This window comes from Phaenicophaeus curvirostris, chromosome 9 (assembly GCF_032191515.1).
Source record: "Phaenicophaeus curvirostris isolate KB17595 chromosome 9, BPBGC_Pcur_1.0, whole genome shotgun sequence".
In the NCBI taxonomy this organism is placed as follows: domain Eukaryota; kingdom Metazoa; phylum Chordata; class Aves; order Cuculiformes; family Cuculidae; genus Phaenicophaeus; species Phaenicophaeus curvirostris.
The window spans coordinates 2,638,344-2,663,388 of record NC_091400.1 but is presented as its reverse complement, the minus strand read 5'-3'; the positions used below and the strand labels follow the sequence as shown (position 1 = coordinate 2,663,388).

General features: G+C 40.8%; 1 protein-coding gene across 1 annotated transcript; it reads right to left on the bottom strand.

Annotated features, from left to right (window-relative positions):
* Positions 1 to 16,243: 16,243 nt before the first annotated feature.
* On the bottom strand, positions 16,244 to 23,253 carry LOC138724361 (protein NDNF-like). The gene is made up of 4 exons (XM_069864349.1): positions 23,079 to 23,253; positions 20,893 to 21,088; positions 18,791 to 18,924; positions 16,244 to 17,938 (listed from the first exon to the last, which is right to left on the bottom strand). The coding sequence occupies exons 2-4, from the start codon at positions 21,078 to 21,080 to the stop codon at positions 16,587 to 16,589; spliced, it is 1,674 nt and encodes a 557-aa protein (XP_069720450.1). The 5' UTR covers positions 21,081 to 21,088; positions 23,079 to 23,253; the 3' UTR covers positions 16,244 to 16,586.
* Between the last annotated feature and the right edge of the window lie 1,792 nt (positions 23,254 to 25,045).

Here is a 25,045-nt window from a genome sequence, read left to right as displayed (position 1 = left end):
ACTCATAACTTGGTATGAGAGCAAAGATTTTCTTGTACTTACGAAAAATCATGTCAGCATTCATTAAGAGACGGGGAGAGTGCCTTATTGTAAACACAAGGGAACTGATAGTTGAAATAATCTTTCTTTTGCGTGGTTTTTTTTTCTGCGCTGCAGAAGCTTAGTTTTGCTATAGCAATTCAGAACAGACAGACTTGTTGGACAATGTTTCTTGATATTTTCTATTCCCTATTTTTATAGCCATTACCATAAATTCAGCATAACTCCTCTCTGAATGCTAAATATAGCTATGTATAAAGCAGGAGCTGAGCTGTACAAATTGTAAGGATGCATGAAAGCAATCCTGTTTTCTTCTTTTTCACATCTTGTGCTTTATTGTATGCTGTGAAATTTGATCATTTTAACATCTAATTTAGGAATGAAAGAGGGAAACACTTCTTTTTCGGGGTGTTGGTCCTATCAAGGGCAGGGAGCTATTTTGTACTAAATTTTTGGTAGAACTAGTTTATTTTAATGCACATATTAAACGTGAGCCATGACTGGGAAAAGAGTAGCCTTGACTTTTTCAGTGTGTTTCTGTCTGAGGCAAATGCAGCCACCATCTAAATAGTCAGGGGAGGGGAACGGGAAGAGAAGGAGCAAGGTTGGCTTTGTGACTACATCTGGCTCCCGTGATACTAGAAATATGCACCGTTCCTGTTGGCACTAGTGGGAAGGTCACTAGAGGCTGGAGTACCGCATTTGCCAGTATGTTTGCCTTATACAGAGTTGGTTTGTGCAGTCATTCTTTTTTTCTCTTCTTTATCTAACGCTTCGGTGAAAGAGACACTGTGGAATGCCATTTGGTATCTTAGGCTTTCATGGAATCTTTCACAGTCCACTATCAACAAGAACCATTTCAGTAGGGGTAGCAGTCTTGAGGCAGAACAGTTGAAAAATGATACAAACCATCTTGCCTGGTCTCATCTGGACCAGACATCTTGAGCTACATCTGTTGAGAAGCTCGTGTTCTCAGTCTGGATTTATTTATTATGAATTGAGTTCTGTGTGGTCCAATAGGGGAAGAGATACATAGATACATAGAGAACCACCATAGCCATGAAGAGGCATCATCAGACTTTACATATTTGGGCATAAAGATTTCTTTCCACTCACTCCTTCAGTCTAAACTGAGGAATGAAATAGTGGAGTGATACAGCCATATTTCTAAAGACGTGGGAACCAGCTACTCATCTGCAAGTTCTTTATCAGAACTGTAATAGAACATAGAGCTTGAACCCTCAAGAACTTGTATGGCTTCAAAGAATCTATGCTGCTAGATGAACTTAGCTACTTTACGTTAGGTAAAAAATCTAATTGTTTCAACAAAAATACCTAGGATAGAACTAATATACCAGAGAAATGGTTCTAGCGCACAGTGGAATTAAAACCAGAAGTGGAAGAGGAGCATTGGCAGTTCCTGCTATCCTGAAGACTGCAGCCAAACCAGCAAAGATTTAAGGAAATGACTCATAGTACTCAGAAGAAAGAAAAACATCATAGTAATGGCAAGAAAAGCTAGGTTAATGTAACCAAACTGTTGAAGTCAAGTTTACTAGCCCACAGAGGCAGAGACAGGAAGCACCAAAATGACTAAATTACATTCCTGAAACAAGTCTGTAATAGTGTTTTATCAAGTTAGTGACTGTAAATGGCCAGGAACTTCAGTGGACACGAAGAAGTACATTTTGCTCTTGGACATTTTTACACAGGCATGTTGGAGTAAATGAACTTGCACACGTAATAGATGAAGATGTGATCCAGAGATCTTAGCGTAACAAATACTCTTTGGCAATCCCATGAAGCATGTTCTTTAGCTTGCTTAAGAAATGCTTGACTCTTGGTTTGCTAATATACTAATTTTTTAAATGTTACGTAAAAAAAATCCTGTGTTTTGATTGTTTATAGGATGTTTTTATTACTTTAAAAAAAAGATACACCTGAACACCATTATTAGCAAGATTAATTGTATAGGAATGCTTGCTGTCTTACTGTGTGAATGGACTGCAAACAGAAAAGCCAAACATTGGCTTCCACTGTTCTTACAAAGATTGCATATTGACATAGAATTCATCTGAAAAATAACTTAAGTCATAACTTAATATTTATTTCCAAATGCAAACAATTAATACAGCACCTCTGCTATGATAACTGGAGCTGCTGCTTTTCTCTTGTTCTGCATAATGCTTTTATTCCTATAGATGGGGATGATATGGGGCCAGAGTTAGATTTGACATGAAAGCACTAATGGACATGGCAACTAGGCTTTCCCCTGCAGCTACATATTACAATTGGCTGGTAGGAAATAAACCATCATCTTTTGTAAGGCTGACCACGCTCATATTGTTTTTCTGCTGAGCAGTTTTCTGGCAGCAGGCGAGACAGATCTGCTCATCAAGATGTTAAACTGGAGCTGCTGGGATTATTGTCTTTCTGCTTTAGTTGGTGTAATTGAGTATATTAAAAAAGTTCTCAGAAAACTGATGGAGTTAGGCAGTCAGATTAATTCAAAATAGAAATCAAGTACCTAGTTTCTTTCTATGGCCTGGAAATGTTTTATCTACTTGCTACCTTCTCCCATGTTTTAGTCTTTGTGCAAAGCTGCATATGATATTGGGATTGTAGCAGATTTGCTTTACAAGCGTTGTTTGAGGTGGTGAATGGCTAGGACTACCAGTTACAAGACACCATGGACCATTCAGGAGCTATGAAATGCAAGTAACTTTGCAAATGTATTCTTACATGAACAAATCTGCCTGGATTCTGAGCGAAAGCCATGGTGTTTGAACTGGTGCAGTCACCAGGATAGTTTCAGGTATGCAGGTATGTCTTATATAGTAATCTGAGGAGCACTGAGAGGCTTGGGTGGCTTCAAGGTATGTGTCTCTCGCAGCTACCAAAGTATCTAGCAATATTTTACCTCTCTGGATATATATTGCACTCTTGTATGTAGTTATAATATGCAGCTATGTGTGGATGAAATGCAAAATAATTAGTCTTCCATTCTTTTTTTGTCCCAGTCTGTGCACTTTTAAATGAGATGAATTGCTAACTTGACTTAGTTAACCCTAGGGGAAGGCCTTTTAATTATTAACTGAAATACTTGTGGGAGGTTTGCACGTTTTGCTCCAAGAATGTTATGCATTTTATACCAAAATGGGCTGAGTGTGTCTTATCTGACTCTGTCGGCATCTTTAAAATAAACAAATCTCTTGATATCCAGCACAAAACTACTGGCTGAGAGCATTGATCCAAATTAATCTTAAGAGGTGCAGCAGTGATTCCAACTGACAAGAGCAGTACCCTTCCATACAGCCCTCCTGCCCAAGTTACTGAAGTACAGTCTCAGGGGGTGATGTAAGAAAGCAGGGAGATGGGCACTTTCATTTATGAGTTGTAATATTGCAATACAAGGGCTTCTCCACAGATTCTGAGTACTAAATGCTCACTTAACTAATCTGTGCCATTTCTGAACTCATTTTGTAGCAGACTGAATAGTGCTGGAGTGGCAAAGGGCGTGTAGGTCTTAACGTGAGAGCAGATGAAAGATGTGTAATCATTTATATATAGAAACAATCCAGAAATACAGTACAACATTCTGCTGGTTGATGTACAATTAGTGCAGTCACTCTGAGCATTGATATAGAGAAACAGACTTCTTGAATCCTCTTTGAGAGAATGGTAGCCAAGGACTCTCCTGTAATAACATGTTCCTCAGGAGGGAGGGCAAGCAGAATTTAGAACCCTAGGGTAGGCGCTCTGTGGTACCACAGTATCACTGTTCGGCTAATACCATAAAAAACATGGGCTCAACTGTTCAGAAAAAGCTAAAGCTGATTGATTGCCCATACAAATCTTGGCATTCAGATAACTAGGTGATTCTAGACAATATATCCGATTATAAAGAAAGGCCATCATCCTTTTAAGTCTGGCTTTATGCAAATAGAGTCACCAAAATCAATGGACTTACTTATGTGGTTGAATTCATATCTGCTTTAGTGTGTTGCTGGAACGGAGTCACATACTTTTAAGGTATTGGTACATGAAACAATGCGCTTCAGGGAGAAAGTACAATCCCCAACAAAATTAATAGCATGAAAAGGAGGAGATAAAAATATGTATTTGGCTGTTGCCATAACACAAGCCTGAGAGAGCACAAGTTTGACAAATGGAGCATATAGTGCAGTGGGGACTAGTGTTTTGGCAGGTGGATTGTCGCTGACTTAGAAGTAGGTATTTTGATTCATGGCACAGTCTTCTGAATACTTTTTCCACATTTTAGTAGAAAAAAAAGGTGTATAAAAATCAGGTTGGAAAACCTGTTGACTACTAATATTTATTCGGGTGGTGAGGAAATACTGCCAGTTAGATACTATTAACATTCTGGTAAAAACTCATCTTTTTGCAACATGGAGCTGATAAAAGAATAGCTAATCATTGAAAAAAATGCCATGTGCTCATACCAGATTAAGTTTCACGAGGAACATTCCTGTGTCTTACAAATGAGCTGCCATGGCACTGTGATTCCTGAACTATGAGAAAATGTTTTCTTTGGTTTACAGGTGGGTTAATATTGGAAATTCCTATGAACATTGCCAGATATTATTTGCTCTGATAAGGAACAACAGTTTAGTTTTTATCTTGTGTTTGGGAGAAATACATCAGTCAGCTATACTCAGATAGCATGGAGATTATTTCAAAATGATCTTTAGGTTTTTTTTAATCTCCCTACTGTAGTTTGAGATGACTTCAGGCAGGTGCAAAATGTGGTTTTCCACCTCTTTTTTTAGTTCCTCGTGACACATTAATCAGACCAAAGTTTTGTTTTAAAAAGAATCTTTTTTTCTTTTAGCTCAGGTACTACTCTTAATACAATAAATGAGGAATTAGTTAAATCAGTGACTTTGTTTCATGGAAGTGAAAACTGAGCCAATAGGAAAATATTGCAGTTCTCAACTCTTAAAATATCTTTTGTCCATACAGTTACTTCAACGTTTAGCCTGTTTGAAGTATTTAGGGATAATTTTCCATGAAACTTGTTTACTTTGTTGGAATGGACCAATCTCACTCGTGATCAGCTTGTCTAGATGGAAATATTCATGGCGAGGACGTTCTTGGACTTTATGGGGCTTTTTCTCCTCACTTAACCAGTGGCATGATTTTTTTCAGGCTTTTTTCGTCGGCAAGTAGCCTGGTAGGGATGTTCCTGCGGCCTAATGTCCTAACTAAAAGGCTCTGCTCCCACTAGAGCAAAGCCAGAGGTTTGTGGTGTAGTAAGTGAATAGGATTGCACAACTTGACCCAAGGGGACCTTTGCCTGAGAGGTGACTGCAAGGTTGTGATGAATCAAAAGGCAAGCATCTCAGTAATTGGCTTTGCCTATGGATAATTGTCATTTAGTATGTTTTGCTACCACCCGTGGCTTAAATCTTAGAACAGTGGCAGTAGTTGGAAGCTAAATATAAAGTACCTAGCAGTGGCTTTCAACATGCTGAATTCAAATGTAAATGCAGCACCAAGTGACCTGTGGACCTTTATCGTCCTTGCAAGGTGAATGGTTGGTTAAAACAAAAATTAACCCAGAAAAATACTTAGCAAGGAGTATATGCTGTCATTGACCTGAATCAACACAATGACAGTGGGGAATTGACAGTTTATGTAGCTCATCTTAAGATGATATTTTAAAATATGAATATGAAATATTGTTTCACTTGCAAATGTGTTCCTGATGGTTTTTCTCCTTAGTGGTTCTAGGAATTCTGGTTCATTGTTATGAATAGATCATTATTTTTCCACCTTGTCGCCAAGTAGAATGCCTAGAGTTTCTATGGTTAACATATGGTATGAAAACACATTGTGTCCAGAATCAGTCTGGGTCTAAGTACTCCTGCGAGTGAGAACATGGGACTGGACTCAGTTGCTTAGTCAGATGTATCAGGAATGTGCATAATGTACTGGTGTTCTGACTCCTAGTTGTAGTCTCGTCTTTATCTGGCAGTACAAGAATGTTGCCTTAAAAAGCAATCTGCAATTAAAAATTTTTAAAAAATAATTGAAAATTATTTGGTACACTTTTTCTATCTTATGTAAGAAACGTGTTTGGTTTTTTTTTTTCTGGTCTGACAACTGATACAGATAAACTGTTGAAGGAGTTTTCTGTAACGCTGGAAAGCAAATGTACCCCTAACAGTTTATGATGGCTTGAAGTCAGCATTGGTAGAACGCCGAAAAATTCCTGCTTCCTGTTGAAAGCACATTCAGCACACTGGGACACATTTGTCTGGATGTGATATGTAGGCCTACTTTTTTTTTTTTTATTATTTACACTAAATTTTCAGTGATTCCTGTTACTTCAAACCACATACACCCACACAGCTATGGTTACTTGGAATCTGTCTTGACTGGAATATATCAGGAGTAATTGGGTTGGTATGCCATCTTTTGTTGATAATTGGAAACTCTTGGATCTGATACAAGAAGTTAACAAATTCCCTGTACTTTGCCATATGTTTTAGAAGTTCTTGCAACAGCAATTTTCAGGTCATTTGTCTAGCTGGAATTCGAGAAGAAACATATGGCTACTGCCTATGTCCTGCCTTACTGTTTTTAAGAGTATTATTTCATAAACAGAAAAGAGCTCATTAGCTGGTAAATTATTCATAGACCTACCTGGCATTGTACCAGATATGCATGGGGACTCTTGAAAGGGTCTTTTTAAATAGCATACATTTGGAATTGTCTGCACAGAGGTATATTTCTCTTTTCAGTAAGACAAACAAAACTCTGTGAAGCAATTCATCTCATTTAAGTCAAACCGTATGGTAATTTCGTATAAATACTTCTCATGTATGATTAAGAATAGAAAAAAACCTTGCTAATAAAGAAAGCTTAGTTTTAGCTGTGACTTGCATTCTGATGAGCTATGTAAAGCTGTCACTTATAGTCAAGTAATTGAAGTGCACATATGCATAGCAAAGATGACTGTTTTATTAATTTAGTGGCTGCATCTGATTTAAGATTATTCCAGATTTTAGTTCCAATGGTCTTTCACATTAATGTTAAAATATTCTCTGGTGCCACCTAATGGTGAAGTTAGTCAGTTACTTTAAGGTAAAAATAAACAATGGGTACCCACCACACTTATTATTGCACTGAGGTCTATCAGAATCGGTGCTGTGGGCTGAATGTGCATATAATAAAAAAATTGCCCCGACCTTTCACTGTTCCTTTAACAGTGAAATGTTTAGACTGGAAGCAAAAAGTACAGTAAACCCTGTACTGCTTTCTTCAGCTGCTTTATCTGGTTTTTAAAAGGTTTGGATACAAGCCTGAACAAAACCAAGTAGAACTTAAATCAAAGCTGCATTATGAAAATAACCCCTAATTTTGTAAAAGGCCAAATAAAAAACTTGATATGCTGTTCACTTTTATATACTGTTGGGGATAAAAAGTTCAGATAGGGATCCTAGGCTTGTTTCTAGATCTTTTTTTCTGTATTCTTACCACAATGCTGCAATTTGCTCATTCTCTGATTTCTAGCACGCAGAAAAATGCCTCTTTGAATGTGGGAAATATTGTATGGATGTACAGCAATAATGCCACTCAAAATTTGATCTTTCCATTATTTTTTAATCCTATTTGCTTACCTTTAAATACATTTTAGCAGTGGGGGAATGAGCATCCTTATAGTTTTAGATGTCATTGTGCCTTGCTATGACAATTTGTGTAGCTTTCTTGGAAAGAGTGTGTGTCACTGTTCTATTATGGGGAGAAAGTGTAGCTTCCTGCTCTAAATGAAGTAAATGTGACTATTTTGCTGAAGTCTGTAGAGAAGGAAACTGTAATGGGATGCGTGTGACTTTTTATCCATGTAAGAAGCTAGTGGGAGGGACAGTGTAGCCAAAGGATGTTGCAAAAGAACTGCTTAAATGAATTATTTCTCAATCCTCTGGAAAAGAATGTTCGGTATGTTTTGACTGATCAATTCTGCTATCACGCATTTTCTGAATACCTGGTTAAGATGGAATTAATAGAGTTGAGGCAAATAAACAGCAATACCCTAGAGAAAAGGAACAGTTTCATCCAAATAGCTGAAATATTAGGTTTGTTGCCAATTTATAAGAGTCAAAAGGCTGTTAAGTAATGTCATTGTCAGTTACTCTAGTAAGAAATGACTGTGCCCAACAAAACGTGAGCTGCTGGCTTCCACTGTAATATCTTGTTATGAACTACAGGTGTACAGTTTCTTGCACGGTCTGAATCATTTTTCAATTTAATCCTTAACTCCTTTTTTCCAGAGTAACTACCTTTGCAAACAAACTATTTGCATGAATAGGAGTTCTTAATCACTTTTAGAGAAGCTTTGTTTCAAAGTGAAGCTGTCTACCTTTTAGCCACGGAATAGTTGTATTTTGGGGTGACTTTGTAGCTAATTCAATTCTGTTTGGGGACAAAATATCTGCTTGTCTTCAGGTATTCTAGAAAATAGAGCATAAGTACATGAGAACATAATGGATAAAGTAGTTGCTACAGAAGTCACATTTTTTTCCTTTGCATAAGCATGACTAGCGAGGGAAATATTATGGGCCAAATTATTTGCAGATGTAACTGTTGTGGTTTCATTGAGTTACAGACAGACTTTAGAAGGTTTTGTCCCAATAGGAGATAATACATGCAAAGCACTTCTGATGAGCTAGCCAGTTTGTGGGTTTTCAGTCTGAGCTGAGAAGCTGGCACACTATGCTTTTGGAAATCTGGCTTTGAGGGCTGTGCCACATTACAAAACCAGAGGTTTGGGCCCACTTAGGAAACTAACAAATACAAATCTTCCAATATTTTTTTTAGGTCAACTCAATAATAAAATTGTGTTTCCTTCTGTGAGTTGTAGATAAAGAAAGGAATCCTTCTCTGTGGGTGGATGACTGCTGTCCTCAAAGGCACAGGTCATTGCCAGTAGCGCTTAATATTGGTTTCCTCTTTAGTTGGGATCCTTCTATATGGAAAAAAATGCCAAAGAATCCTCCAAGCTAAAACTTTCCATCGTTTACAGCAAGCATCCTGAGGCCTCCTGATTGTCATTGTAAGCAAACTATTCTTGCTTTATGGTCCTTCATGAATCTGCAGCTGACAATCTGTGCTCATGGGTATTGTCAACTCCAAATGTTTAAAAATCATGAAACTGGCCCTGACTCATGACACTGAGATACTGTTAAGCCAAATAGCTCATGCATGTTACTTTCTATGTATCAAGAATGGGAAAGGTGAAAGAAGGAATTAATACCCCCAATCACAGGGGTTCAGTTGGTGAAGTATTAGGAGATGAACCCTTGGCACTACTGCAGCGAATAGAGTTAGTTCTGCTTGTCCCACACCACTAATCCCTTAGTAGTGCCTAGAGCACAAAATATGCAGGGATGGCTTGCTATCTGTACGTACCACTGTGCAACTTCACATAAAGTTGTTTGGAGTATCGGTTTTTATGAAAATGAAGATGGATTCAGGAGGAAGCATTACAGATTCCGACCTATACATCTTGCAAATGTACTTAGTATATCATAGTGTTGTCAGTTATTTGCATGCAGAAGTGTTGCCTTTAAATATTTTTTTCAACCAGATGGCACTCATTCTCTACAGCTTTGAACCCTCCTTACCTCATTCATGAGGCCTAGGAAAGCAGTCAAGTTTCTAACTATGCTTTTCAGCCATTTCTGCGAGGTGTACCTGTGAAACTGCCCAGTGGGACATGGCAGGAAAGCTGCTTTTCTGCACTCCTGTAACTGATCTACTCACTCAAATAGCTGACCTTAAAATTTCTAGTTATGATGTCTGTGGCCTTAGAGACAGATCATGCCCTAAGCTCATAGTGGAAATGCATTTCACCTGTTTAAAGCTGTCACCAGGTTCGTCATCTTTAAATTGGATGTTTTTCTCAACAATGGTACCACCTCAGCTGTGTTGTATAGTACCACTTTGTGTGTTGCCAGGCTGGTTCTGACTTGGGCCTCTCAGAAGGAAGTGAAAAGCAGAAGAGCTAGGCTTTGACTATTTACTTCAAGTCCCTGTTTTGGTTCTGTGGGTTTTTTAATGTAGCTGATCTGTTAGATATTAGATCCAGGTCTTAGAGCACATTACTTTAACAGTGTGCTGTGTGTGGTTATTTTCAGAGGCCTCTAAAGGAGATTAAAAAATTGAGTATTTCCTTAGAGTCTTGGTCTCGGTACAGACAAAACACTGCATGGTGACTTCTGTTTGTGTGAGTCACGAGCTGCAGGAATACAAGGGGCTTAGTGGGTTTACAAGCGGGCACTGAATCTCAGAGGCAGAAATGAATCGGTAGCAAAGCTCAATCAAGCGCAATCTTCCTCCTGCTGGAAAGAGAATGAAAAAGTGATTGGTATCAGTTACCACTGTGGTGCTGGTGCCTGGAAAATGCTGCAGGAAGGGCTAGGACTGATGTGTCCAACTGGCATCACTCCTGAAGAGCCCTGCTGAAGGTTAATGTCATTCTGATGAAATCTGCCCAGGCAAAGATGCTTCCTGAGTCGTAGGCAACTTAGAAAAATGGGAGCTGGATGCAAAATGTGGATCCCGGTTGGGCCCTTTATTTCCTTTGAAGCTTCTAACAAACTCAAATTTTGTCTCCTTAGCTTTAGATTCTTCATGCTTCCGCTCCCATCCTGGCCTCCAAAGGTCTCCTTTCCTACTGGGCTGTGCTTTCAGAGCAGATTATCACAGGAGTCTGAAACATCCCTTTTCAGACTGAGCTCCCAAGTCACCTTCTTGGAGCCTCTCCTGTGTCACTGACACCAGCACTGTGGTGCCTACCTCCTCCATCTAGTCTCCTGTCTACCGGGGGAGGCTATCCTTATCCTCAAATGCCTTCATATTGAGGTGATGGAGCAATTGCAGAGGGCTTTCCTCGGAGCACAGGCATTGTAGGTCAGGGTATATACTTTTATGGGATGGTTTTAGTCCCTATAAGCAAATCCTCAAGTTTTTGACAGGGGCCACGAGATCAGTGACCAAATTTCCTGAAGAGCAAGCCCCTGACAAACTGGGGTCAGCCCCTGTTGGTGGGACATACAGCTCCTGTGGGAGGTAAATCACTGCGAAGTGTTGTCAGCGAGACGGGGGAAAAAATGTTCCAGAGAACCTACCTCAGGGAAAGGGAACTCCGGGAGTTGTCAGGAGGTGCTCGGGATCACAACTTGCCAGGCAGCACATGCCTGAGCTAACACTCCCCACTTTAACCTCATGAAATCCGCGACTGTTCTCGGCACTGTTGTTCTTGTATCCTTTCTGCCTTAATAATCTTCTCAGCAAGATAGTTGGCTTGTTAAATTTGCTGAAGCATTTGCTCCTGATAAGCTTTATCAAGGAAGCTCTATCCCTTCTCGTACAGCGTCGCTGCCCTCTGCTGCTCACAGGCCTGCTGGCAGGGCAGCTGCCTGCTGTGCTCCATTAGCCCCCGGCACCACTGGCTACTGGAGCCAGAGAGGCTTATGCCAGCAGTGGTTCTTAGCCCACTATCCTCTGTGCTCATCCTTGAGTTATCGTGTTTCTTTGCAGAAGAATGCAATGTAGGAGTGTGACGTACTCCTACAGGTCCAGGGAGGTTCTTCTCCCTCTGTACTCGGCACTGGTGAGACCGCTCCTCGAATCCTGTGTTCAGTTCTGGGCCCCTCACCACAAGAAGGATGTTGAGGCTCTGGAGAGAGTCCAGAGAAGAGCAACAAAGCTGGTGAGGGGGCTGGAGAACAGGCCTTATGAGGAGCGGCTGAGAGAGCTGGGGGTGTTTAGCCTGGAGAAGAGGAGGCTGAGGGGAGACCTCATTGCTCTCTACAACTACCTGAGAGGAGGTTGTGGAGAGGAGGGAGCTGGCCTCTTCTCCCAAGGGACAGGGGACAGGACGAGAGGGAATGGCCTCAAGCTCCACCACGGGAGGGTCAGGCTGAACATTAGGAAAAAAATTTTCACGGAAAGGGTCATTGGGCACTGGAACAGGCTGCCCAGGGAGGGGGTTGAGTCACCTTCCCTGGAGGGGTTTAATGGCCGGCTGGACGAGACGCTGAGGGACACGGTTTAGTGATTGATGGGAACGGTTGGACTCGATGATCTGGTGGGTCTTTTCCAACCTGGTGATTCTATGATTCTGTGATACTGTCTACCTCCTCTAATACATGTAATTGCTTTTTACAATCCCATTTCTTAATATTCCTTGACAGACTTGCCTGTTGTTTTGCTGGAAGCAGCACATTCATCCATCTATGCTTTGTTACACTGATTTCTTAATCAAACGTGTAGAAGAGGTAACACTAATGAGCAGCCGTATGTCTATTTTTCGCCTACATCCCCCAAGATACAATAATCTATTTTGGTTTGCCTGGGTTTGTTATTTTGCTGAATGAGTGCTCAGCTGCCAAGGCATCCGTTTTTTCTCTAAATGCCAGAGAGCTTCAGTTGCTCTAACAGCACCTGAAAGCCTTTGGCATTTTGGGGTCACTGGCTTGGACTTGCTGTCAGTGCTAATATTGTTTGACTTTTAAAATTGGGTTTTAAGCCTTGTGCAAAACTACGTGTGGCCAGGGTGTTTATCCTTCATGGTTTTGTGGGCAGATAGGGAAAAATTTTTAGAAGACTACCAGATCCACATTGAAGGCTATCTACATTTGCTAGGAAACTCAAGGTAAGAGGGAACCAATAAATGGTCTGTTAAATACGGGAGGAAAAAACGAATGGCAAAATAGATGATTGATAGATAGATAATGTCAGTTAATATTTAACTCGTAAAGGTCATCAGCCCTTGAACCCAGTGTCAGAAACCTCTATGCTGCTTTTAGGTAGCAGTATCTTTCAAGTGTATAACTTAAATGAGAACTATCACTGTCTTGAGTTACATTTCAAAGTTTTCATAGCATTTGTATGTAATATTGGAAAGTGATGCTGATCAGCCCCTTGCTGCACTGTTTTGCAGCTTACAGGCATACACAACAGCAAACTTAAAAGCCCATGCTTTATTTTACTGTTTCAGATACCTGCACCTCATTTCCAGAATGCAAGTGATCATTTGTGAGGCTGAGCCCATAAGGGAAGGGGATGTGTATGTGCAACCTATTTTCTTTTATTATGTGCACTCTCTGATTTTGGTATCCCTGACCTCCGCTTCCTGTGTGGAGGGATGGTTTGGCAATGGGAATAGTTCTGTAAAAATGCTGGGAAGAGATGCATGGCCTCAGGCTTTTATTTTAACTGTGACAGGACTTGAGATATGATAGCTGGAATCCCACAAAAACTGGAAACCACCACTGAACACTAGGAAAAATACTTCGGCCTGATAACACTAAGAGTTCGCTTTAGATGATTAAAAAAAGCAAAACAATGCTCTTGAAATGTTCTTCATAAAGATATATGTCTGCATGTCCTACGTGGCTCAGATTGAGTGGGGATGGGGAGCAGATGGGGAAGAGCTGATGACAGATTAGGGCAGGCTGGACTGAAGGAACTAAGCTTCTCTAGAAATTCAGCAAGACCACAGAAAGCATAAAGAAAAGAAAGAAGGTAAATGTAGCTAGAGAAATGTTTATGGTTGGGCTGCAGTATGCAAGCATAGTCAAATGGGCGGAGGAGAAGATGGGAAGACACCAAACACTTTTGAAAGGGAAGGGCTTCTGACTGTTGAAGACGGGGTGCTGTACATGTGAGCAGTTTGTAGGGGTAGGAAGAGCACCAGGGGTCTAATGCAGCACCTTTGGTTTTGTTGTGGATAAGCCTTTGACTCTTCACTCCCAGGACAGCAGTCAGTAAAGTGAAACCCAATTTAAAGATCAATGCACCCACAGGCTGCCTCCTAAGAAGGTTATGGTAGTGAGTGAGTTGAAAACATGTTTGCAGTCTGGCGCATACAGGCAGAAAAGAAAAATCAGCCAAGAGGAATGTTCCCTGCTCCTAGGATCTGTTACAGACCATGGCTGGTTGCACACATAAACAAAGTGGGCTGCTACCTGGAAGGCAGGTTGCCTGCCTGCATGTATTCAAGGTTATGAATTTTGACAGATCAACATGTTCTTCTCCATAGCCAAGCTGTCCCCTTTGTGCACAAGGGCTGTTGCTGATGGAAGGGCTGGGATGCGTGGGTGAGCTTCTCCTGCGAGTGAGAGATTGGCATCAGCAGCAGCAGTAGTTGCTTGTGCTACACACTGCACTGCAGGCACAGTAAGTTGTGGTCTCCAAAGGTCTCTGCTTGTCCCAGCTTCAGCCAGTATTCTGCATGTGGCAACAGTCAGAGGGAGGTGGAGTCAAGAGGGTATTGCTGGGGGGAGGAGGATCTCTTGTCTCTTCTCAAAATCTACCTGAAATATCTGCTGATCCGCAAACCTGCACTTCCTTCCCTCCAGATTGTGACTAGCTGTCAGTCAACTCAGTGCTGTGCTGAGCCTTTGCTTTTCTGTCACCTCTGACAGCTCAGCTCTCTTTCTGCCCTCTCACAGATTGTCCTTCTATCCCTTCCTCAGAACCCTTGGCTACAGCCCTAAACCAAGGTTTTGCTGAGAAGTTTAAAGCCAGTTCTGTTGTGAGAGATGCTCTTCAGTAGAGGCATTAGTATTGGGTAAGGTGCATTGTATCTTCCTCTTCCAAGTGACATTTCTGTGGCATTGGTGTAGAGGGGACAAAAGGGTTAATGCTCTGACAGGCTGAGGGCAGTGGATTAAGGGTGTGTTGTATCTGCAGTTAAAAGGGTCCTTCTTGTTTCTCCCCTATTATTATTACAATTGTTATTACAGTCACTTGTAGGGCATGTAAGTGAAGTTCATCCAGAATATAACCACCTGAAATTGAGGAGGAAGGCAGAAGAAAACGTTAAGATTTCCAGGTGGACATGACCTCGATTCTTCTTTGAGCTCAAGCTACTTTTGGCAGGAGCAAAATGAAGAGAAGGCTTCCCTTGGAAAGGAGGCAGTGCATCTGCCAGCCCCTGTAATTAGCCAAAAGGCCCGGAGTGTGGGGAGAAGGTCATAGAGCATGTGGCTTCTGCCATGGCACTGTTCAATCCAGAATAGTGCCTGCAGGAATGGAAAGCCCAGATATTGCAGCTGATCCCATGCGAAGGCCAGAACCCTTCTTCTGGGACTAATGAGTCCGCTGATGTACAGCGAGCATCGAACAGGGTGTGCAACACTGTGAAGTCTTTGGAGCAGGAAGCACAGAATTGCAGAATGCACAGAGGACTTATTCAGTCCTTACCAAATGCCTCCAAACATGCTTAGAGGGAATAATTATTCAAAGTAAATTAGAAGTTTGACAACTCTGAATTACAAGCGAACTACTGAGATATACAATAACAGAATGAATCATTTATAACTCTGCGTAGTGTAATTGTAGAGGAAAAAAAATACAGCAGGCAAGATTTCTCTGGCAACTTCTGGGTCAATGAATCTATGGTATCTCTTTATATGTAAATTCCAGACCTGCCAAGAGCCTACGTGCAAAATATTTTCTGCTGATAACTGAAATTGAGCATAAGGGCTTTTTTATAAAGACTTTATTTTTTATACTGTCTCTTGTGATCTAAAGAAGGTAATCATGGGAACAAGACAACAAAAAGTTTATCAGGATCTTTACTACAAATATTTTCCCTCTTTTATACTTAATAGGAAAACCACATTTAATTTTTCCTAAGCAAAACATTCATTGATATAGGTTGCGTTAAGGATAATAAAGAGTGAGTCTGTTACACTCAGGAGTCACACAGTGAGAGACATGGGCTTAGTATCAGAAACTATAGATAAAACCCTCCTTACCATGGCAAGATTCCTTACTTACTGCTTGCCTCAACGGACAGCAGCACAGCAGTGTATTTGTATACTCCCTAGAAAAGTGGGATGCAGAGCCAGTTCCTGGTCTGAATTTTGTCTGTTTCTAACCAAGCACAGTTCCTCTATAGAAAAGAAAGTCAAGCAAACATGCAGGTGGTAGGGGAAGGTGAATTTCAGCCTGCATCACTCAAGGTGTGATGCTTTGCACCAGTTCCACTGTCTTGGCTTTTTTTAAAATTTGCCTCCATCCCTGTTTGAACAGTGGGGAAGTTCAGTTTCTCAAGAACAGCTTAACTTGTGGGGTCTCTCAGTTCCTCGTTAGCAGATGGAGTTGCACAAAATGGAAAACTCTCTGGGACTTCCAAGAAGCACACATCATTATTTTAGAGGCATTTCCCATCACTTCTGTATTGGATTTCAGAAGCATTTTAGTTAATGAATGTGTTTCACCCAGGTGCCATTAGAGGTATTTTGTTTCCATGTTCATGGGTTAGTTTCACAGATCTGTTTTTGATATCCGAATGAGATAGATGAAGGGAAAAATTCCACCCTGTACAGGAGAGGAGATGCAAATGTAAACATAACAATCTGGACAGCTAAGACATGTCCTCCATCTCACAGCTTTAGATTTTTTTGTGAGTAAGTGTATTTTAAACTGCATGGGCTATGGCATGGATTGGCATTGGGTTTGATAACAGTCCATTCACTCACTTCAAAACATTTCTTTAAAAACCTTCAACATTTTTTTCTGGTCTTCACAACTTTGCTGTGATATCTGACAGGGATGCCAGATGGTCCAAAGAGATAAACGTCAAACAAGTAAAGCGTCCCCGAGTCCAGTCCTTTGATGGTCTCTGTGGTGACAGCCCGTTGGAGGTTCACATCAAAGAAGTATTTGCACAGCACTTTTTCTGACTTGTGCCGAGATTCGGGTCCAGAGCACCTGTCCACACTCCGCAGTTCTGTCCAGACCTGTTCTTCTTCAATCTTTTTCCTATATACACAGTACTTGCTCTCCTCTTGTGTTCCTAGCCAGGCAATGGTAACAGAGTTGCAGGTCCTCAGTTTACTGAAGGACTTAATTTTTAAGCTGTCTGGAAGAAGAGGGAATGAGGGCTTGTAGAAAGGGGGGGACACCTGTACTTTCACAGAAGAGTTAGTTTCCTCTGTGGACCTCAGCTGCACCAAATACGTGTCTAGAAACTTCCCCTTCAGTGAGAAGTACTTTAGCCCCGAGATGTTTTCCGACACCACTGTTTTACCGTTCTTTGTTATGTGAACCTGTACTTGTCCACGACACAACTGAAAGGCAAATTGTATTTTTTTGTGCCTTGCCTGGTACTGCAAGGTACTGAATTTCTGGGTTTTCCCATCTAGGACAACCTGAATCACTTTCCCATCTTTCAGCTCCATCACCTTAGGTTCAGGTTCATCCAGGGTTCTTGCAAACGTCCCGGTGTAAGCAGCACTGGCATTTGTGAGGAGATTGACAACAAAAACATCAAAATAATACTGAGTGCTGGGAGTGAGGCTGGGCACTGTGTAGGTGTTCTTGGTACCCATGCATATCTGCCTGACTTCCCCACTATTTGCTTTGCTGATGATGCTCAATTCACTGTTGGACAATATCATCACCTGCTGTGGTTCAAGAAGATATGGGGAGAGAGACAAAGCTAATGTAGGTGGCAGCTTCATTCCAGAGGATCTGATTGCTGTCTCAGCAGCACATAAACTCTTATAGTTGTGCTTTTCATTAACTAGAAGACAGTACTGGATGTTTTCTCTGTGTTGCAAGACAGAAGGACTGTGTTTCCAGGTCAGAGTCACTGTTGTATGCCCAATGCCAATAACATCTAAGCGTGGATCTGATGGAAGTTCTGGAAAGAGGTGCCCAGATGTTGTGTCAGTTGTTAAGTACACGGTAATGTGTGTGTCTCGCTCAGTGGATAAGAACTCAAGAATGTAAAGGGCAGAATGAGGAGACATACCCATGTAAGTCTCTACAGAATTTCCCTTAAAATTAAAAATTGTAGACACCATGCTTTGAGCCTTCTGAGATTTTGAGACCTCTTGTGTATTGTGAGCACCTGCAGGCAAAAAGCAGACTTGTAACTTCTGTTTAAAAGACTTAAAATAAAGCACATTGCATAGATTTTATTGTTCATATGTAAGGGAACATCCTATTTTATTCCTGAAAACAGTAATTATAACTAAAAATACTTTTTGCTACTGCTATTTTGTTAAAATAACATTTGAGTAGCTTTTATTTTGGCAATGCAGTTGTATAATTATGTTTTCAAAAAATATAATTATAAAACCACTGACTGTCTCCTATGAAGATGGAAAATATATTACTTCAGAGGAATATTATTTGAATTCCTCAGTCAGGTGTACCTGCCTGCCAGGTAAGAACTTATTAATGGCAGCTTTCAGATTTTAGTTTGAAAAATTAATTCAAAAAAATCATGAAAGAGAGTGTAATTTCCTCTTGGGCTGAAGGCAGCATAATGTCCATTGCCATGGCAGATGATATTCCTAGAAAAATAAAGGGCTACATCTTCTGCATATCACAGCAGGGAGCAAAATGACTAGTTCAAGTGGCGTAAGCCACAGAAAAAGAACTAAGGCAGCAGAGGGAAGTTAGAGCCTCTAAAAAGGACGTGGGAAGCTGATCTGTGTTTGTGGAGCCCCAACAACACCCAGTGTTGTTCCCAAATACTACCCTGTGGTTTTGACTTTTTGAGATGTAATCCTTAATTTACTTGAGTTGATAGCAAAACCCTGTGGGCTCCCATGTTTCATCCAGGGAGGCAGGGATGTCCTCTTCAGCCCATGGCAGTTTACAGGAGAGGGAAGCATGAGAGATGTAAGTTTGTGGAGGATTTTCGGTAACACAGCTGCTTATGCTTTCCCTGTCCTGGGCAGACTGAGGTTCTTACCTTGTGCTCCTTTTCCAAGGAAACTTGCTGAAGCCCTGTGCACAAGAACACTCCATTCGATGGGAACATCACAGGGGGTCACTGTTATTGTGAAAGGTGTAAGGGCTCTGCCTTCCTCCAAAACAAAGTAGTACCTGTAAATGTAGATTAAAAACAGAGGGTAAGTGTCAGGAAATACAAGTCTGCCTGAGACTCCTATAACAAGCCATTCTGATGCGGCTACTCCGCTATGGGTAGAAATGACAACTCCCTTTTGAGGTGCCTCAACACGAGGGGATGGTGAGTGTCTGAAATCCTCAGCTGAGAGAAGAACAAATGCTCTGGGTTTTTTTCTAGTTCGCAAATATTTGCTGGAAGCTTTATCTGCTTAACATAGGCAGTATTTTTCCCACAGAATTTTAACATATTTCAGATGAATATTGTATTTCAGTACTTATCTGGCTATTTTGTACGGTGGATGAAACAAACTGCCTTCCAAATAACCTCCTGCTGGCTAACTCTGAGGAATTTGGTTCTTTGTCCCAGAATTTCCTGACTAGAGTTCAACGAAAGCTCTTAAAACATATACTCTGTCGTACATCCTTGAATATCTAGGTCTTCCTGGGAGTCAGGTGAACTGGATGTAACAATAATTTTAACCAGTCTTGAAGATTATCAGCTTCATCTGGGCCAGTTTTAACTTACTTTTATGACAGAGGCTGCTGGGCATGAGCAGTACAAAGCAACATCAGTCTACTCAGTCAGGTTTTTGTTCCTGCTTATTTACAAGAAAGCCCAGCCTCCTGTCTTATTCCTTTGGTCTTCAGTTTATTTCTGTTGTTTTGGTATATATGGACTGCATGCAGCTGCAGAAGTGTTTGGACTTGAGTCAGTCACTCTGCAGTTACATGAAGGCCATTTGAGGGTTTTTTTGTTTGTTTGTGAGACAAACCTGACTAGTCATTATGGATAACTCATGTCAGACTAGAGGTCTGGCTCTCTTTCAGGATGTTGCTGTGCTAGAGTCAAGCTTCACTGGAAACAGCTCCACATTTTTGAGTTTTTTACTTTAAGCCAGAATTATCATCTCGTAGTTTCCTGTCTGGATGATTCTGGGGTTCATAATGCCCTTACCTGATTATCTAAACCAAAGGGGGTTTTGTTTCCTAATTGCAGTCTTGATGTTATGCCACAAGAGCACAGCAAAATTCACTCTTCTCTGAGGTTTCGATGTCCATTTGCCTTTAACAAAGCGAGTGCCTGGTTTTGCTCCTGTGAGCATTGCTGTGTTATATAATATGTACCATGTTGCAGTTTCTTTCTGTGCAATACATATCAGGACTGAACCATCTGGCTCGTTCTCTGCTCCATGACTGCTCTTCTCGGGTGTACGTCAAAATCTATACGTGTTAGTCACTGCCCAAGGTGGAGTCTGATTCAACCCCTTGAAGAGCATCTCTTCCCAAACAAGCCGATCAGTCTTTGCAAAGCAAGATGCAATTCCAGTTGTAATATCTAGATCACCTACATATCCAGATACGACATCAGACTTCGCAGGTATTTTGGGGCAGTAAAGAATCTGTGGAATTTCTGCATGCAGAGCACTTCTGATCTTAGCAAGCTTTAGTGCCATTAAACAAAACCACTTCCAGCCTGAAGGGCATTGGCAGAAGTTTTTCTGATAAGAAGTCTGTACAGATAGTCTATTGATTTTTTTTTTTTTTTGGTGTGTGTCATTTGCTAGGTAAATTATTGTATTTTACAGTGAATGTAGGATGGCCAATGTGTCTCTGGTTCTGAAGCCAGGCTGTTTATGTGACGTGACTGTTTGCAGTGGGAGCTAACCTGCTCTGTATCAGCTCTGCTGCTGCTCTGAGGAACACCACACAGAAAGGTGCTTGAAATGCATACGTGAAACTAAACTTCATCTCAGAGAGATGTTCCAGATTCTGGGCAATGAAATGACGCTTGAGTTTGACAGCAATGGGGCATTTCTCTGGAAAGTCAGTGGACGTTAACAAAGTTCTGCAGGTGCATAGCAATTCTTGGCTTGTATTGGTGCTGTGTAGCTATGAATGTCAAAGGGAAGTGTCTCAGAATAGGAGTGACTGATTTGCTCTTACCTTTTAGGTATATCCTTCAGCAGGTGGACTGTTGTTTCCTTACCATCAGTGAGTAGCAGGGAGTGGTAGAAATTGAAGAGATCAGTCTTGAAGTTCTGTTGGGAAGTGGTGGTGGGTGCTTTTATGGAATGACACAAGCAAGTCACTGCTAGGAGATGGAGAGGCAGATAAAGCCAGAAGCAGGACATCTTCAGTACTGTAAAGCAGGATGACAAAAAGTGAATGGAAACTGCTGTCTTGGGGGAGAAAATCAGAGATCCTCTCTTTCTGTGCCTTTCCTGATATTTATCATAATCACAGCAAGCCAGGCATTCAAACAGTGCCAGTCTCCTTTTTCCTAAATTGCTTAAAGTTCACAGAGAAATATTTCTCTGAAGATCTCTCTGAGATTTAATAATAGAAGCTGCTATCAAGTCTTTTATTATAGAAAAATGTAGTCAATGTAGCAGAAGTGCAATATCTCAAGAAAGTTCTAAAAAACCACTTTGCTGATAAAATGAGTGGAGAATTACAATTTAAATATTTTTCCTTGTTTATAAGTGTTCATTTGATAAATTTCACGGCTGGGTTGTTTGTAGTGGAACAGTCACTTTCAAACTGACAGGAGGCCACTATATCCCAAACAATGCTTCTGCCATCCATTTGTTGGAGAACAAAATTTTTGTGTCATCCATTATGATTATAGGTATGTGTACAAGAGGGGATCGTAAAAACTTATTCAGAGCAGTGTAGGATACTGTTTGATGAAGAGTGGAGGATCCTGGATAAGAATCCCTAAACTGATACTTAGATTTTGAGCAACTTGTGTATCTCATTTGGACAAAGGGGTTTCAGTACTGTAAAGCAGCTGGATAAGTTATGCTGATATTTTTGTATTGCCCATCCCTTTCACACCTGCATCACTTCAAACCCATCTCATCATTTGCTGCTCACTGAAACTGTAACAGCTGTATTGTATTCATAGTGACATAAGATTTAGAAAAAAAAATAATCATGTGTGCCCCTTCCTTTTGCCAGGAGGCTTTATTATCAGCTTCAGATCTATGAAAGAAATGCACACAAACAGTCCCCAAAACAATCTGTGCACATGCTGACATAATTATTCAGTTTCAGAAAGAAAGTACCAAAGTGGAAAGAGCGTAAAAGGGAGAAGGAAGGGCATAGACCTTTAATACAGGTGCCAGCTGTAGCACAGGGATTTGGAAAGCAGAGGGAGCTCTGTGAACAAAATCCCTTTTTTGAGGAAAAAGTAGTTTATCGCATCTTACAAGCAGCAAGGAGTAAAGATCCTGATTAAGTCTGATTATTGGCTACTGATAGAATGGAACATAAAAGACAAAGCCTCGATCCATTTTAGTTTTCACTAGTTTCTAAGATCAGCCCTTTCCTCGTGGTGCTTGCAAATGTGCAGATCTTATGCAGTCAAAATATCTACAATTCGGCAGACCTGCTGTCCACTACAATTAAAATGAATTTATAGAAGGACCACTTCCTTTATAAATCCATTTCAAACATGAATGTTTAAACAAAGTATTGAATATATCTGTAGATTTTTATGTACAAAATTTGTTTTCATCTGTGGTTCCCCAAGTAACACACATCTTTTAGCATCTGTGATATTATTATTGAAATTATTTCTGCCAGGTCCTGAATGTCCTGCTTAACATCCTAGTAAAGGTAGGATATTCTCTTCATCTTTAATATTTTTAGCACCTGGCCGTATGCAAGATTATATGATTATCTGAACAAGTTAAAAGAATAGTTAAGATTATTGTATCAATTCCGTTGTTAATGTTCTTATATCAGAGCTTTCCTCATAACTGAGTCACTTCTTTGCAACCTTGTTTTTCTTGTAGCCTAATGATAGTTTACGGATTCAAAATATAAGCCCAGATATTTTGTTTTACCTTTGACAATGGAATCTGAGTTGCTCCACACTTCGGAGAGGATTAAAAACACCCAAAAAGTCTTTCTGCTGCTTAAATGACAGGATCTTGCAAACTGTGCTGACAGCACAACAGCTGAGCGTTTCTTGTCCAGGAAAATAAACAAACCAAGCGACCCACCAACCTATAATCAGCTTATCCTGAAGAGAACATCATCCTAAAGGCTGATTTCACTCAATTACACAAACAGTATATTCTCAGACTCTTGGCAATATATTACACAAAAAATACTCTGCTTACCTATTTTGTTCCTGGCCAGATGATCTCCAGACCACTCGCTTTTTCTGATGAAAAAGCATAAAATAAAACAACATAGACTGTTCAGATCTCTGTAGACAGATGAAAACCAAAACGGCGCAACCAGTTTAACAGGACAGAACTGATTTTTCCATATGGCTCCTGAAGAGACATAGTAACTAAAAATGCTTGCAGTCCTTGAGAAAAGAGGGGAGGGGAAAAAGCCCTGAAAACCAGAGCGTTTTAATATTTTTTTAAGTTGGGTATTTTCAAAGGTTATTTCAAATTAGCGTAATTTTGAAATCTTCAAAGGTCCTGATTGTTGCTCTTTCAGTTCTAGAGTTCCTTCTGGAGGGCTGTGAAGCACATTTGAGTGTGCTGCCTCCAGACAGCAGGACTCTATTCCTGCACAGAGTGTCAGCCAGACTGTTAGAGCAGCCTAATCCCAGGATGGCTGGCCGGAGAGTGGGTCTTTGACAGAAATGCATGGAGAGGAGGAGGGGGAGAGATGGAGAGAGAGCAAACACTGTTAACCCTTGTTAGCCCTTAATACAATCCAGCCAGGAGCATGCTGATCTCCTCCAGAAAACTGGTTTTATGTTTGTAGCTTGATGGCCCTTCCATGGGGCATGTGATGGTCTTGCCTACAGCACTGCAGAAGTGTCGGATAGTTTCAGGTGTACCGTGTTTCTACTGTGGGGTTTTTGTTGTTTGTTTTTTTTTTTTTATGGCTCAACAGGTACTGACTGGCTCACAGAGGAGAAGGGAGAAAAGCTGTAAGGGTGAGGAACACTGCAGTTATTAAGCAGACTGGAATTAGCAGTCCTTTGAAGGCTGTCAGGAATCTGCTGGGTAGACCTGAGCAGGTTTCTTGGATTGCAGAGTCTGCGTAAGAAACTCCAGAAGCGTATGGGCTGGGGAAGTACTTCTGGTGTGAACGTATTGTGGCTGAGGAAGTAGGTGGGAAAATCATAGAATCACCAGGTTGGAAAAGACCTGGACAGGATTCTTGTGCTGCTTGTACTTCTTGGCCTCTTTGCCTGAGATGTCCGAAAAGGAGCCCTGGGGTTGTCCCAGAGGGGATGCCTACCCACCTTCATTGCATGAACTTCTAGGCAGGCAATTTGCAAGGGCAAAGCCAGAGCATAGCAGGGAAACAAGGCCTTTTATCTCTCTTAAAATCAAGTCTCTTGTTCAGTGTTAAAAGAGAGTGACTTGCAGTAACCCCTCACCATTGTCTCCCTGGATTTGAAGATGCATTATTTAAGCCTTCTCGAGACTGAAAGTTTGCATAGAAGACTGGCAGGTCAGGGAGAAGTATAAAGATTTCAACATATTCTACATAGCAGATCCCTTTGAAAATGTAAATTTGCTTATCAGTTGATGTAATTGAGAGAAATATTTAGTGTGTTTACTCTCATTGCAGAAGATGGCTGGAATAATCATGATGTTGTTCACCAAATGTTTGCTAAAATTTTATTTGCAGAGAAGTTTTTGCTTAACAACTAGAATTTTAAAAAAGGGCACTTTTTGGGCACTGTATGATCAATGTATTGGCACCGTGGAGTTAGGAAGGGACATTGTGAGGTGTTTGCTAGACAACTAGCAAAACTAGGGTAAAGAGAAAATAAGATCTTTCAGACAAATTGTAATTCTTGTGTGAAATTCACAACAGGTGATGTCTGGGTAACAAATGTGGGAACTAGTGAAAATATAAGTGCTTATCCAGAATGAAACCATTCCCCTGCTGGATGAGAAGCATGCCAAAAAGGTGCTGCAAAGTCCAGTATGTTTCCAGAGCAGTCCTGGAAGAGGAAGGTGTAGGTCAGATGATGTGCATAAAAAATGTACATTGAAAACAGGGCATGAGAGTAAAGGTAGTGGCCATAACATAAGTGCATGAAATATAGTGTGGTTCTGATGAGGTTTGGAGGGACTTACGGATGGAAGTAAGCAGGAAGAATTGTAAG

Coding starts and splice junctions, on each gene's coding strand:
- LOC138724361 (XM_069864349.1), bottom strand. CDS start 21,080: ATGTCCTGCTTCTGGCTTTATCTGCCTCTCCATCTCCTAGCAGTGACT. Junction 18,925..20,892: donor CTGAAGGATATACCTAAAAG/GTAAGAGCAAAT, acceptor CTACATTTACAG/GTACTACTTTGTTTTGGAGG. Junction 17,939..18,790: donor CCTTGGAAAAGGAGCACAAG/GTAAGAACCTCA, acceptor TTTTGCCTGCAG/GTGCTCACAATACACAAGAG.